Raw genomic sequence first — 15,031 nt, 5'->3', positions numbered from 1 at the left:
AGGTGCATTTTTCTTAAATAGAGATAGGGTCTTGCTCTGTCACCCAGGCTGGAGTGCAGTGGTGCAATCATAGTTCACTGCAGCCTTGAACTCCTGGGCTCAAGCAATCCTCCTGCCTCAGCCTCCCAAGGAGCTGGGACTACAGATGTGCACCACCACACCTGGCTGTTTTTTTGTTGTTGTTTTGTTTTTGTTTTTGTTTTTTGGTAGAGAGGAGATGTTTCCCAGGCTGGTCTCAAACTCCTGGCCTCAAGTGATCTTCCCACCTTGGCCTCCCAAAGCACTGGGATTAAAGGTGCGAGTCATGGCACCCAGCATTAACTGGATTTAAAACAAAAACAAACAAAAAAAACCCCCAAAAAACCTGACCAGGCAGGGTGGGTCACACCTGTAATCCTAGCACTCTGGGGAGGCCAAGGTGGGCAGATCGCTTGAGTCCAGGAGTTCGATACCAGCCTGGCCAACATGGAGAAACCCCATCTCTACTAAAAATATAAAAATTAGCTGAGCAGGGTGGCACACGCCTGTAATTCCAGCTACTTGGGTGGCTGAGGCATGAGAATCGCTTCAACCCAGGAGGCAGAGGTTGCAGTAAGCTGAGATCATGCCACGGCACTCCAGCCTGGGTGACAGATCGAGACCCTATCTCAAAAACATAAAATAGAATAGTAAAGTAAATCCCTATTTTAAGGTGTATTAGTCTGTTCTCACACTGCTATAAAGAAATACCTGAGGCTGGGTAATTTATAAAGAAAAGAGGTTTAATTGGCTCGTGGCCCACAGGCTGTACAGGAAGCTTCTGCTTCTGGGGAGGCCTCAGGGAACTTTCACTCATAGCAGAAGGTGAAGTGGGAGCAGGCGTCTTACGTGGCAGGAGCAGAAACAAGAGATGGGAGGTGCTGCACACTTTTCACCGACCAGATCTTGTGAGAACGCTATCACTAGAGTAGCACCAAGAGGATGGTGCTAAACCATTCGTGAAGATCACCCCCATGATGCAATCCCTCCCCCCAGGCCCCACCTCCAGCACTGGGGATTACAGTTCACCATGACATTTGAGTGGGGACACAGAGCCAAACCATGTTGTAAGGCTAGAAAATGAAACCACTCACTTCCCACTCAAAATGTGCTCATGGTCCTTTCTCCTAAAACTATCCCTCCCTCTCAGACAAACATGCCTACATTCTTTTTCTGCCTTCGGTGAAAAGGCAGTGACATCTCGGGGCTTAGAAAGGGCCACCTGTAAGCCGGGTGTGGTGGCTCATGCCTGTAATCCCAGCACTTTGGGAGGCCAAAACGGGCGGATTATGAGGTCAAGAGATTGAGACCATCCTGGCTGACACAGTGAAACCCCATCTCCACTAAAAACACAAAAAATTAGCCAGGCATGGTGGTAGTTGCCTGTAATCCCAGATACTTGCGAGGCTGAGGCAGAATTGCTTGAACCTGGGAGCTAGAGGTGGCAGTAAGCTAAGATCGCACCACTGCACTCCAGCCTGGGCAACAGAGTGAGACTGTCTCCAAAAAAAAGAAAGAAAGGAAAAGAAAGGACCACTTGTTATAGAAACCCTGTCTTTTAAGGTAGCTCTGGACCTTTTCAGAGGCACCTAAGTTGCCCCTCATGGCTCATCCTCCATGTCCCCACCTGCCTGGCCTAAGTCTTCCTTCCCTCTCCCCAACAGTTAAATAAGCCTTTGTCTCCATTACAAAAAAAATCTCAGAGCTACCTTCAAAGAAGAGCCAGCCCTCAGTTGGTGAATGAAGATCCTTTTTTTTTTTTTTTTCCCCATTTTCCTATGAACATGGTGAAACAGGTTTAATTTGTATTAATGAATAGCTTGAAGCAATCCTTACTGGGAATTACAAGGTGGAATTTTAGTCACAGGAAAATAAAGCATTTCACAAGCTACTTACTTTCATGAACAAACCAAACCTCTTCTTTACTGAGTCCTTTAATTCTTCAGTGAATTCTCCAGTTAAATAGGCTGAGACATTTGAGAAGTTTCCAGCAGACACCCACGCTAGGCAGCCCCAGAGGCTTCTCCCAATTAGACCCTTCCTGGATCATGAGAGTGAAAGAAAATGTAACTTTGAGCTTGGAGTCTCTATCCTGGAGATGATTCGTACAACCCAAAATTGGGAAGACTTACTTTGTATGCCAGCTTATATTTCTCCCTTGGATTTAAGAATTGAAAGCAGGCTGGGCACGGTGGCTCACACTGTAATCCCAGCACTTTGGGAGGCTGAGGCAGGAGGATCACTTGAGGCAATCCAAGAGTTCGAGACCAGGCAACACAAGGAGACCTCGTCTCTACAAAAAATGATTTTTTTTTTTTTTAAACTAGCTGGGCATGGTGGCATGTGCCTGTGGTCCCAGCTACTTGGGAAGCTGAGGCGGGAGGATGACTTGAGCCCAGGAGTTCAAGACCAACCTGGGCAACATGGCAAGACCACATCTCTACACAAAATAAAAACAGCCAGGCATGGTGGCACACGCCTGTAGTCCCTGCGACTTGGGAGTTTGAGGCAGGAGGATGCCTTGAGGCCAGGAGTTCAAGGCTGCAGCGAGCCATGATTGCGCCACTGCACTCCAGCCTGGGCGACAGAGGAGACTCTCTAAATAATTCAAAGCAGAGTTAAGTTGTCTTTCTCCCTAATGACCTGCCCCCAGCATTGAGTGCAAACGGTACTCCTGGCATCCTCCTGCACCTGCCCTTGGAGACCCCCAAGCTCTAGGAACCCCATCACCGTCAGCTGAGGGTCACATGTAGCAACCTGCAGGCAGGAATCTGTTTGCATTTTAACCTTAAAGAAATAAATAATAGGCCGGGTGTGGGGGCTCACGGCTGTAATCCCAGCACTTTGGGAGGCTGAGGCAGGTGGATCACCTGAGGTCAGGAGTTGGAGACCAGCCTGACCAATATGGTGAAACCCCGTCTCTACTAAAAATACAAAAATTATCCAGGCATGGTGGTGGGCACCTGTAATCCCAGCTACTCGGGAGGCTGAGACAGGAGAATTGTTTGAACATGCAAGGCGGAGGTTGCAGTGAACCGAGATAGCACCACTGCACTCCAGCCTGGGTGACTCTGTCTCAAAAAAAAAAACAAAATAAGAGGGCAGGGCATGGTTGCTCACGCCTGTAATCCCAGCACTTTGGGAGGCAGGGGAGGGCAGATTGCCTGAGCTCAGGAGTTCGAGACCAGCCTTGGCAACACGGTGAAACCCTGTCTCTACCAAAATACAAAAATTTAGCTGGGCATGGCAGCGTGTGCCTGTAGTCCCAGCTATGCGGAAGGCTGAGGCAGGAGAATTGCTTGAACCTGGGACGTGGAGGTTGCAGGGAGCTGAGATCGCACTACTGCACTCCAGCCTGGGCGACAGAGCGAGACTCCGTCTCAAAAAAAAGGAAAGAAATGATAGATGAATAGTCTAGGATTGGGCTTCACAATTTGGTTTTCTGTAGAAAAAGAGAACCGTGTACTCTTCTAAGAGTCAGATGCCTCCTTCCACCCACACCCCCAAAGCCAGAGCACCATAGGTACCAGTTTTCAGGACAACCTCCAACCTTCATGTAACTCTTTGTGTGTGATCACACTGTTTGCTCCAAGCCAGGGTCCCACCCCGTGTCCTTGTCTGCACGCAGGACATTGGAGGCATGGCCCCCTCCTCTCTGCCTGGCCTGCTGACGGGCTTTCCAGAGCTGGCTCCTTCCAATGCAGGATACCCTCTCTGCTTAGTCTGGGAAAAGGCCCATTGGCAGGATGCCCACCACCAGGCCACACAGCCCGAATCTCTTGGCCAAGCTCTGGTTTTGTGGCCATGGTAGGTATTGGAAGACCATAGCCTGTGTCCCTTACACATCTCAGAAAGCAGCCCCATCTGTGGGTTAGAAATCTGTTAGGGAGACCAAGCATCGGGCTGGAAGCACTCACCTTGATCTCTGGCCAGTGGCCCACATCCAGTCCCTGTTTCATCACTTTCCAGCCTGGGTGATCTCACAGCCCCAGCCACGCCCCACAGAGCCTCAGGAAGGCACACTGACCTCAGGGCTGGCTGCGGACTTCATTTCTGTTTGGGGATGAGAGGCGGCACAGTGAATTGTCCAGGCTGGTAAACTGATGGATTCACACGAACCGTAATGGGCTATGTGCTGAGGAAGGCAGGCTCGCCTCCTCCCTGCAGGGGCCGCTGGGGTGAAAGCAACCCTGAAATGTTCAAAGCCTTGATGGGGAAGCACAGGGAATGGATAGATTTTAATTTAATTTTATTTATTTTACTTTTTATTTTATTTTATTTTTTTTGAGATGGAGTTTTGCTCTTGTTGCCTAGGCTGGAGTGCAGTGGTGCAATCTCGGCTCACCGCAACCTCCGCCTCCCAAGTTCAAGCAATTCTCCTGCCTCAGCCTCCCAAGTAGCTGGGACTACAGGCATGCACCACCATGCCCGGCTAATTTTGCATTTTTAGTAGAGACGGGGTTTCTTCATGTTGAGGCTGGTCTCGAACTCCTGACCTCAGGTGATCTGCCCGCCTCGGCCTCCCAAAGTGCTGGGATTACAGGCATGAGCCACCGCGCCCAGCCTAGATTTTAATTTTAAAGCAACCCTCTGGTTTGCTAGAAGAGGGGAACTAAATTTCTCTTTGCGGTGGCCAATGCCTTTCTTCTGTCAAGAGCAGCTCATGGTCTTCAGATCAGATGACACAAAGCCCCGTGACTGAGCTGGAATGGTCTAGAATGCTGGGGGGCCTGAAGCCGGTGGGGGAGTTGTGGGGGGCCTAGAATCGGCCAGGAGGCTTGGGTCGGGGCTGGAACTGGCCAGGGTGCATGGAGGAGGCTGTGGGGGCAGGGGGAGGCCGCTGCATGGAGCGGAACGTAGATGCCGTTGATTGAGGAGAGGTGGGTTTAGCTGAGGGGAGGAGTGAGGGGTGGATGGAGAATGTCTCTGTCCATCTGGACACTGGGACTGTTTGAGCCCCTGAGATTTCAGAACCGTGGGCCAGAAAATGTTGAGGGCCCTTGGTGATGGGGCAGAGCGCCTCTGAGGAACTCACTGCCCCTTGATTTGAGGGTAACAGGGATGGAAGCAGAGCCAGGGGGCTGAGGGAGGCAAAAAAAATGGGTGCTTTTCAACAGCGTCTAAAAAGGTAAGATGCTGATCTGTCAGGGGTTGAGAATGTCATCAGAAGACTTTGGAGGAAGCAACAGAAAATGAGACTGAGGGGCTTGGACAGAGTCAGTGCCCTCTGTGTGATGATTGTTTCCTCATTCCCCTGCAGCCGAGAGTTCAGCCCCCAACATGCAGCATGCTCATGCACAAATGCACACACACATGCACCCACACTCACACATCCATGCGCACACGGGTACACAAACATACACACGTGCACCCACACTCACACATCCATGCGCACACGGGTACACAAACATACACACGTGCACCCACACTCACACATCCATGCGCACACGGGTACACAAACATACACACGTGCACCCACACTCACACATCCATGCGCACACGGGTACACAAACATACACACGTGCACCCACACTCACACATCCATGCGCACACGGGTACACAAACATACACATGTGCACCTGCATGCATGCTCACACACATGCACTCACACTCACACATCCATGCATGCATGTGTACACAAACACACCCACACATACACATGCACCCACACGTGTACACAGACGCACCTCCACCCCCACACATGCACATGGACACACACATGCACCCACACTCACACATCCATCCATGCTCACACAGGTACACACACACATGCACTAATATGCATGCTCACACACATGCACCCACACTCACACATCCATGCATGCACATGTACACACACACACACACACATACACTCACACACACACATGCACCTCACATGTGTACACAGACGCACCTCCCCCACACATGCACATGCACACACACATGCACCCACACATGGATACATGCACACTCACACATGTACCCACACCTGTGTACACACACATACACATGCATGCTCACACACATGCATCCACACACACTACAAACCCATGCATTCACACATGTATACAGACATGCACTTACTGCACATATGTACATATACATGCTCACATGCATGCATATGCACACATATGTACCCTCACATTATGCACACATGTACCCACACACATGCACACATGTACACATGTATATACACTGCTCGCACACATACCCACACTCACATGTGTATACCTATGCTCATACACATACACACATGTGCACACGCTTGCTCTCACACTCACACTCTTACTGTTTTGGGCTTAAGAAGCTGCTTTGGGCTTAAGAAGCAAACTGCACCTTCCAAAAAATGAGTGAGGTGTTCAGTTAAACAACCAAACAATTCTTAGCACTGAATATGCGGACTTTAGAAATTCAAAGTATAAGGTGATAATAACGGTGTACTGCTACTTTTTACTCTAACAAACGTATCAGAACTGACATTCAGTTCAAATGAAGAAAGCAGGAATTGGGTGTATCATGTGTTTATTTCAAAGATTCTCCTATTGCTCCAAATTGTTGGGGATTATCTTTAGAGTCTTTGAATAGCTTCAGTTATGGAAGATTTTACCCTCTGAGAATATAACTGAATTTTAGACAAACCATGAGTCCATTGTAGCTAGTCTGGCAGGCAAGTTGGGATTAAACAGAGTAAAATGTCTTGTTTGAAAAAACAAGAAAGGCCCGCTTGGGCAACATAGTGAGACCCCTCTATGAAAAGTTAGCTGGGCATGGTGGTGTGCGCCTGTGGTTCCAGCTATTCACGAGGCTGAGGCAGGAGGATGAGGTCAAGACTGCAGTGGACTGTGATTGCGCCACTGTACTCCAGCCTGGGTGACAGAGCAAGACCCTGTCTCAAAAAAAAAAAAGAAAAAAGAAAAAAAAGTTAGGCAAGGAAGCTAATTTGTGACATGCAGCTGAGCGTGTTTTTAAGACCAGTTTCGAAAGAGGAATTCCAACATTATTCTTAACATTTCAGACGCTCGGGAATGAGGGTGACCTCCAGGGTGCCGTGTTATAATAGGACTGCTCCTTTCAACAGCTATGACCTTATACCATGTCTTGGGGTGTTGCCTGCCGTGTGATAGTCCAATATTATACCTACTACTTAAGTTGTCTTTAGATTAAAAAATGTGCTTCATATTTTGTGCCACTTCAACAAATGTATAGTAAAACATAACCAAGAGAGCTTATTAAATAATGTCATCCAAAACAGCTCTACTACTGATTCATTTTTTTTTTTTTTTTGAGACTGAGTCTCACTCTGTCACCCAGGCTGGATTGCAGTGACATGATCTCGGCTCACTGCAACCTCCCCCTCCTGGGTTCAAGCAATTCTCCTGCTTCCGCCTCCCAAGTAGCTGGGATTACAGGTGCCCGCCACCACGCCTGGCTAATTTTTGTATTTTTAGTAGAGACGGGGTTTTGCCATGTTGGCCAGGCTGGTCTCGAACTCCTGACCTCAGGTGATCCACCTACCTCGGCCTCCCAAAGTGCTGGAATTGCAGGCCTGAGCTACTGCGCCTGGTCCGCATTTAATTTTTTGCTAAAAGATGACAGCTGCTAACAGAGATGAATTCTCATGAAAGATATCATTGAGCATCATAGGCCGTACGAGTGTCTGCAGGGACCAGTGTGGCAGCAAGCGGGGCATTCTGCTCTCGGCATGGAGTGATTGGGGAAAATCTAGGCAGCTTCCTGCCTCACGCTGTTTAAAGTCTTTATAATGTGCTTTATTTCATTTACTTGAAATGACTGCCTGTCATGTCAGATATATTCATAGTCAAACTTGAGTATAAAAGGCATATTCCAAAGTTATAAGCTGCTGCATAGATTTTTTGTAAAATGATCTTACCAAGAATGCTTGTCAATGAAGTTTAGCGAATTTGCAAATGTGTTTTACACCATTTCTCTTTAGCTTTAATAAACATTGGTTTCTTCATGGTAGCACTCATTTTGAATTCAGTGGTCTCCAGTTTTCCCTGTTCAATGAGGCCCACTTTCTAAAACCAAAGTGATAATTTTATAAAAATGAAATGAGACATTTGTTACCATATAAGTCCTCATTTATGAGAGTACATCCCCCATAAAACTAGTCCAGGGCGGGCCTCAGGGGCATGCAAGCTGTTTCACGATGCCCCAAGCCTAGAAAGGCCCAGGCTTGGGTGTTCACGCTCCGCTGTTGCCTTCTTGAAATTCATAATCATCTTTGAACAAGGGGTCCCACAGGGTGCGGTGACTCACACCTGTCATCCCAACACTTTGGGAGGCTGAAGTGGGTGGATCACCTGAGGTCAGGAGTTCGAGACCAGCCTGGCCAACATGGTGAAACCCCATCTCTAGTAAAAATACAGAAATTAACCAGGCATGGTGGCAGGTGCCTGTAATCCCAGCTACTCGGGAGGCTGAGGCAGGAGAATCACTCGAACCTGGGAGGTGGAGGTTGCAGTGAGTCGAGATCACACCACTGCACTCCAGCCTGGGCAACAGAGCGAGACTCCGTCTCAAAAAAGAAAAACCAAGGGGTCCCACATTTGCGTTTTTGCTCTGGGTCCCGCAAATTATGTAGCCAGTCCTGCATTTGTCCTAGAAGATGCTCTACCAAAAAACAATAAGTAACACCAAGCATTCTGTAATTGAACACCGTAGGAACCCCTGCTTATCCTAGCCTCATTCTCATTCTGGAACACTGCACATTTATCATGTTAAAGACTCAGTTGGGGAGACCCAACTTCATTTAACTCAGTGTTTCTTATATTTTTTAAACAACTCATTTTTTAAAAAAAGTATTCAACACCTTTATTTCTGCTGAATGTACTTTAGACAGATCTAGTGATTTGAATAAAGTGATGGTGGCCTAACAGTCTATTTTCTGGAATTGAGGGAATACTGCTATTGATCCTTTAAAAATATTTACGTAGTCCCTCCTAGAGGCTGGGCGCAGTGGCTCACACATGTAATCCTGGCACTTTGGGAGGCCGAAGCGGACAGATTGCCTGAGCTCAGGAGTTCAAGACCAGCCTGGGTAACACGGTGAAACCCTGTCTCTACTAAAATACAAAAAATTAGCTGGACGTGGTGGTCTGCGCTTGTAATTCCAGCTACTTGGGAGGCTGAGGCAGGAGAATCACTTGAACCCAGGAGGCAGAGGCAGAGGATGCAATAAGCCGGGATTGCACCACTGCATTCCAGCCTGGGCGACATGACAGAGCAAGACTCCGTCTCAAAAAAAAAAAAAAAAAAAAAAAAAAAAAAAAAAAAAATTTGGCCCCTCCTAGAAATGTTAATTCCTCAAATCTGAGCTTCAACTTTCTGTGAAGCAGAATTATCTCCAAACTTTAACAAACAATGGTCATCTGAACTGTTTTTAAGGTCTTTAGAGAGAGATCATTTTCAGTCTTTGTTAATCAGACTTCAGATTATTTAGAAACTTGGCTCTGAATATTGTATTCAGAATGTTTTCACTCATTTGTGAGTAATTTTTAAAATATCCCCTTTCCTCAGATGCAGAATCAGGGTTTTTAATCCAGCATTATGTTGCAAGTCCTGGTTCTGTTGAAACATTCCATACAATCTGTGTGATGGTTATCGGCACCTCCACCGGTGCCCTGAAGACAGTTTTGTGCTGTGAGCCCAGAAACAGGAAACACTTCACGCTGTGGATCAGAAGCATTGTCAGTGGTTGTGTTTTGCCCACTGGCAGGGGGCATTCTTTAAATCCCTGGGATGCTTCTGCACTCTGGGCTCCACTGTTCCAGCAGCGATTAGAAATAATGCTTTACGGCCGGACGCGATGGCTCAAGCCTGTTATCCCAGCACTTTGGGAGGCCGAGTCGGGCGGATCACAAGGTCAGGAGATCGAGACCATCCTGGCGAACACGGTGAAACCCCATCTCTACTAAAAAGTACAAAAAACTAGCCGGGCGAGGTGGCGGGCGCCTATAGTCCCAGCTACTCGGGAGGCTGAGGCAGGAGAATGGCGTAAACCCGGGAGGCGGAGCTTGCAGTGAGCTGAGATCAGGCCACTGCACTCCAGCCTGGGCGACAGAGCGAGACTCCGTCTCAAAAAAAAAAAAAAGAAAAAAAAAAGAAATAATGCTTTAGGCTGGGCGCAATGGCTCACCCCTGTAATCCCAGCACTTTGGGAGGCTGAGGTGGGCAGATTACCTGAGGTCAGGAGTTTGACACCAGCCTGACCAACATGGTGTAACCCTGTCTCTACTAAAACTACAAAATTAACTGGGCGTGGTGGCGCCTGCCTGTAATCCCAGCTACTCAGGAGGCTGAGGCAGGAGAATCGCTTGAACCCGGGAGGCCGAGGTCACAGTGAGCCGAGATTGTGTCATTGCACTCCAGCCTGGGCAACAAGAGCAAAACTCCATCTCAAAAAAAAAAAGAAAAAGAAAAGAAATAACACCTTAGCCCACTGCATTATTGACCTTGTCTGCATGAGCCATGGACCACATCATAAACAGAGAGATCCCTCAGATGCTGTCACTTTCCTGCTCTGCCCACACGTAAATTTCAGCCAACAGCAGTGTTTGTGCTCATTCTCCCCGGCCCTCCCACACATGTAATCCCTTCTGAGCATGCTGGCTTCAAATAATATGACCAGCCACCTCTTCCACCACAAGATCTTCAGGAAATGGCAGGCCACTGGGTTTAGATGCAGAGGGCGTGGGACCACACAAGGCACGGCTGTGGGGACTTGGCACTTGCTCCAGAACGTGGAGCACTGAGTGAAGGTTTCAGTCTCCTGCACTGAGAGAAACAAGGGCATTCTGAGGCTTTTCCACTTTATCCCTAAAGAGTTTAACAATGCTTGTTTGCTGATTTCTACATAGATGCCAACTTTATGAGTTGTATGTATGTACATGCCAGATTGATTCATTGAGCAGCGTTAAATAATGGTGTTCACCTCTAAAGCACATATACTGGTAAAATTAAGAATTATTGTAATTAAGCCTCTTGCAGTAGTTGTTAAGAGTTCAGAGAATATTTAAGAATATTAAAGGTGCTTTGCTAATATCCTTGTTAGTTTTGTGGACAAAATCAGTACTTCAGTTTCTTGTTTCTTTTTTTTTTTGAGATGGAGTCTTGCTCTTCACCCAGACTGGAGTGCAGTGGCACGATCTCGGCTCACTGCAACCTCCGCCTCCCGGGTTCAAACGATTCTCCTGCCTCAGCCTCCCAAGTTACTGGGGTTACAGGCACACACCATGCCTGGCTAATTTTGTTTTGTTTTGTTTTTGAGACGGAGTCTTGCTCTGTCACCCAGGCTGGAGTGCAGTGGCGCCATCTCGGCTCACTGCAAGCTCCGCCTCCTGGGTTCATGCCATTCTTCTGCCTCAGCCTCCCAAGTAGCTGGAACTACAGGCACCCGCCACCACACTCGGCTAATTTTTTGTATTTTTAGTAGAGACGGGGTTTCATCATGTTAGGCAGGATGGTCTCCATCTCCTGACCTCGTGATCCGCCCGCCTTGGCCTCCCAAAGTGCCGGGATTATAGGCGTGAGCCACCGCGCCCGGCCACATTTTTCTGTATTTTTAGTAGAGACGGGGTTTCACCATGTTGGCCAGGCTGGTCTCAAACTCTTGACCTCAGGTAATCCACCCACCTCAGCCTCCCAAAGTGCTGGGATTACAGGCATGAGCCACCATGCCCAGCCCAGTACTTCAGTTTCTTAGCAATGAAATCCACCCAATGTCAGGCGATGATGATTATTATTTTACTGATTTATACTGTTCGTTCTCTATTAATGTCTTATTTTCCCCAGCCGATTTTGAAGTTGAGTGAGGACTGTGTTCTGCGGGTTTCTTGAGTCCTCTGAGGCACCGAACTTGGTGATGTGGACGCAGGAGCTGCTCGTTAGGAGCTGCTCGTTAGTGAACTGATGGCTGGGAGCGTGGCGCATCCCACATCACCTGACTTACCTTGGTGTCCTCCTTTGTAGCCTTTTGTCATACACGATATGGAGACACTGTGTATGGCTGAGAAGACACTGGTGGCCAAGCTGGTGGCCAATGGCATCCAGAACAAGGAGGCGGAGGTCCGCATCTTTCACTGCTGCCAGTGCACATCGGTGGAGACCGTCACGGAGCTCACGGAATTCGCCAAGGCCATCCCAGGCTTCGCAAACTTGGACCTGAACGATCAAGTGACACTGCTAAAATACGGAGTTTACGAGGCCATATTTGCCATGCTGTCTTCAGTGATGAACAAAGACGGGATGCTGGTAGCATATGGAAATGGGTTTATAACTCGTGAATTCCTAAAAAGCCTAAGGAAACCGTTTTGTGATATCATGGAACCCAAGTTTGATTTTGCCATGAAGTTCAATGCACTGGAACTGGATGACAGCGATATCTCCCTTTTCGTGGCTGCTATCATTTGCTGTGGAGGTGAGTGGTTGATTTAATCTGCTGGTATCATGTCACTGACAGGCTCCTGTCTTGAAAATTTTGACAACGGGAAATGCAGTACCAGCTTGAGCTGTCCCAGTGGAGGGGACACTCCCAGGGTGGGAAGACATCTGACCTCCAGTCATTGCTGAGTAGAATTCAGTGAGAATTATATCAATATTGTATCATATTATAGTATATATTGTTATTATCTATAAAGACATATTTAATATTATGTAAATGTATGACACTTTAATTATAATATTAGCCAGGTGTGGTGGTGCACACCTTTAGTCCCAGCTACTCAGTAGACTGAGGCCAAAAGATGCCTTGAGTCCAGTAGTTCAAGGTTGCAATGAGTTATGAATGCATCACTGCACTCTAGCCTGGGCAACAGAACAAGACCCTATGTCTTTAAAAAAAAAATTATATATTTTGCACAAATATATATATAGAGAAAAGAGGTCGGACATGGGCCTGTAATCTCAGCACTTTGGGAGGCCAAGGTGGGTGGATTACTTGAGCCCAGGAGTTTGAGACCAGCCTGGGCAACATGGCAAGACCCCATCTCTACAAAAAAAAAAATACAAAAAATTAGTCTTGTATGGTGGCATGTACCTGTAGTCCCAGCTGCCTGGGAGGCTGAGGTGGGAGGATTACTTGAGCCCAGGAGACAAGGGTTGCAGTGAGCTGAGGTCATGCCATTGCACTCCAGCCTGGGCGATGGAGGAAGACCCTGTCTCAGGGGAAAAAAAAAAAAAAAATTTATATATATATATATACACATATATATATACACACACACACACACATATTTCATTTATATTATAATTATGTCCAATATTATAAGCAGATATAACTTGTATATTATATTCCTGTATGTATTATATAATGATGTTGTATTCATATTATAGACAATATTGTATGAAGTTCAATACAGATGTCAGTATAGTTGCTGTCACAATCGGTTATGTTGATGAAAAGTATATTTCCTAATGCAAAGTATAATATCAGTCAGTAGCCAAGTGGCAGTGACTGCAAGGGTTGCTTTGCCTGAGGAAGCAGATCCCAGGGAAGGCCAATCTGGTCCTCTGTGTGGAAGCTGGCTCTGCAGCCCCCACATTTTTGGCTCGGTGGCACGTTCCTTTAAATAGACCCGTCTCGGGTCTAGGAAGGTCATCCATCTCTTGTAAACTCGGCTGACCTTGCCCAGGCTTGGTGGAGACGGATGGGGTCTCCCACACTGCCTGCAGCCATACTGCGCCCCGGGGATTCACTCACTGTCAGCATGGAGCTGACTCAGCCCTACCAGCCATGCCTGTTACCGTCTGGCTGGGCACAAGTCAGATGAAGGAAGTCCTTGCGCTCTGGCGTAAAGTGTACAAGGACAAAGTAGTCACGCATAATTTGTCCTTTAGTATGGTCAGGATGTAGCATTGTGGGGAATATGCAATTGCAGAACTATTTATATGTAGCATGATCACAGTTTTATAAAGGAAATTATAATCCTATGTCAATCCTAGGTATATAGAAAAATGTCCAGTGAGATAGACGTTAAGCCTATTATGGTGGGATTAAAATTATGAGGGGGGATTTATTTCTAATTTTCAAAAAATTCTTTTTTTTTTTTTTTTTTTTTTGAGACAGAGTCTTGGTCACCCTGGAGTGCAGTGGCACGATCTCAGGTCACTGCAACTTCTGCCTCCCGGGTTCAAGTGATTCGCCTGCCTCAGCTCCTGAGTAGCTGGGATTACAGGACCATGCCACCACACCTGGCTAATTTTTGTATTTTTAGTAAAGATGGGGTTTCACCATATTGGCCAGGCTGGTCTCAAACTCCTGACTCAGGGTGACCCACCCACCTTGGCCTCCCATAGTGCTGGGATTACAGGCATGAGCCACCGCACCTGGCAATAATTCCTCTCTTTAGAGACTTAATAGTTATAGCCCTAGCCACTCTGGAGGCCCCAGCAGGAGGATTGCTTGAGCCTAGGAGTTCCAGTCCAGCCTAGGCAACATAGCAAGACCCCATCACTAAAACAACACAAAAACAAGAATTTTAGGAATAAAAACTTAATAATTATATTTACAACCAAAAACAATGAAGATTTAAAAATCTTCATCACTAGCAACACTGTTAAGAATCATAGCAGTGGTTGGGTCTGTAAGGGAGCACCACCTGCTGAATATGGCTTGGGGCAGTATTTTCTGGACCAAGAATCAGGTCTCATGCTGTGAGACTGTCCCAAGAAATCTAGTGCCAGCTACCCCAGGCAGGTCATCTGGTGTGAACGCTGACTCTTCCTGCACCAAGTCTCAGACCTGCCCCATCCTCCTCCCCGCTCCAGGGTCTCCTGAGTATCCTTTCCAGCCAGTACACACCCTCAATCCCGTCCCCGCTTCATTTCCCACTCCAGGGTCTCCTGAGCGTCCTTTCCAGCCAGTACGCACCTCCATCCCGTCCCCCCTTCATTTCTCACTCTACTTTCTTTTCACCTGACTCATATTAGAAGGCTCTGTAACAGAGCTATATACACCACAAAACCTAGTTCTTTTTTATTTTTTATTTATTTTTTTAAGACGGAGTCTCGC

The 15,031-nt window shown here is 47.3% G+C and overlaps 1 protein-coding gene across 7 annotated transcripts in view; it reads left to right on the top strand.

The window, feature by feature from the left end:
• PPARA (peroxisome proliferator activated receptor alpha) overlaps positions 1–15,031 on the top strand; it is a 101,278-nt gene that overhangs the window by 77,049 nt on the left and 9,198 nt on the right. For all 7 annotated transcript variants that reach the window (XM_045363447.3, XM_045363448.3, XM_065521989.2 and 4 more), the window contains one exon: positions 11,992–12,439. In XM_045363447.3, the coding sequence (XP_045219382.1) occupies positions 11,992–12,439 (448 nt within the window). The remainder of the gene's footprint in view (positions 1–11,991; positions 12,440–15,031) is intronic.

This window comes from Macaca fascicularis, chromosome 10 (assembly GCF_037993035.2).
Source record: "Macaca fascicularis isolate 582-1 chromosome 10, T2T-MFA8v1.1".
Lineage (NCBI taxonomy): Eukaryota > Metazoa > Chordata > Mammalia > Primates > Cercopithecidae > Macaca > Macaca fascicularis.
This window is presented reverse-complemented; position numbering and strand designations above follow the sequence as displayed.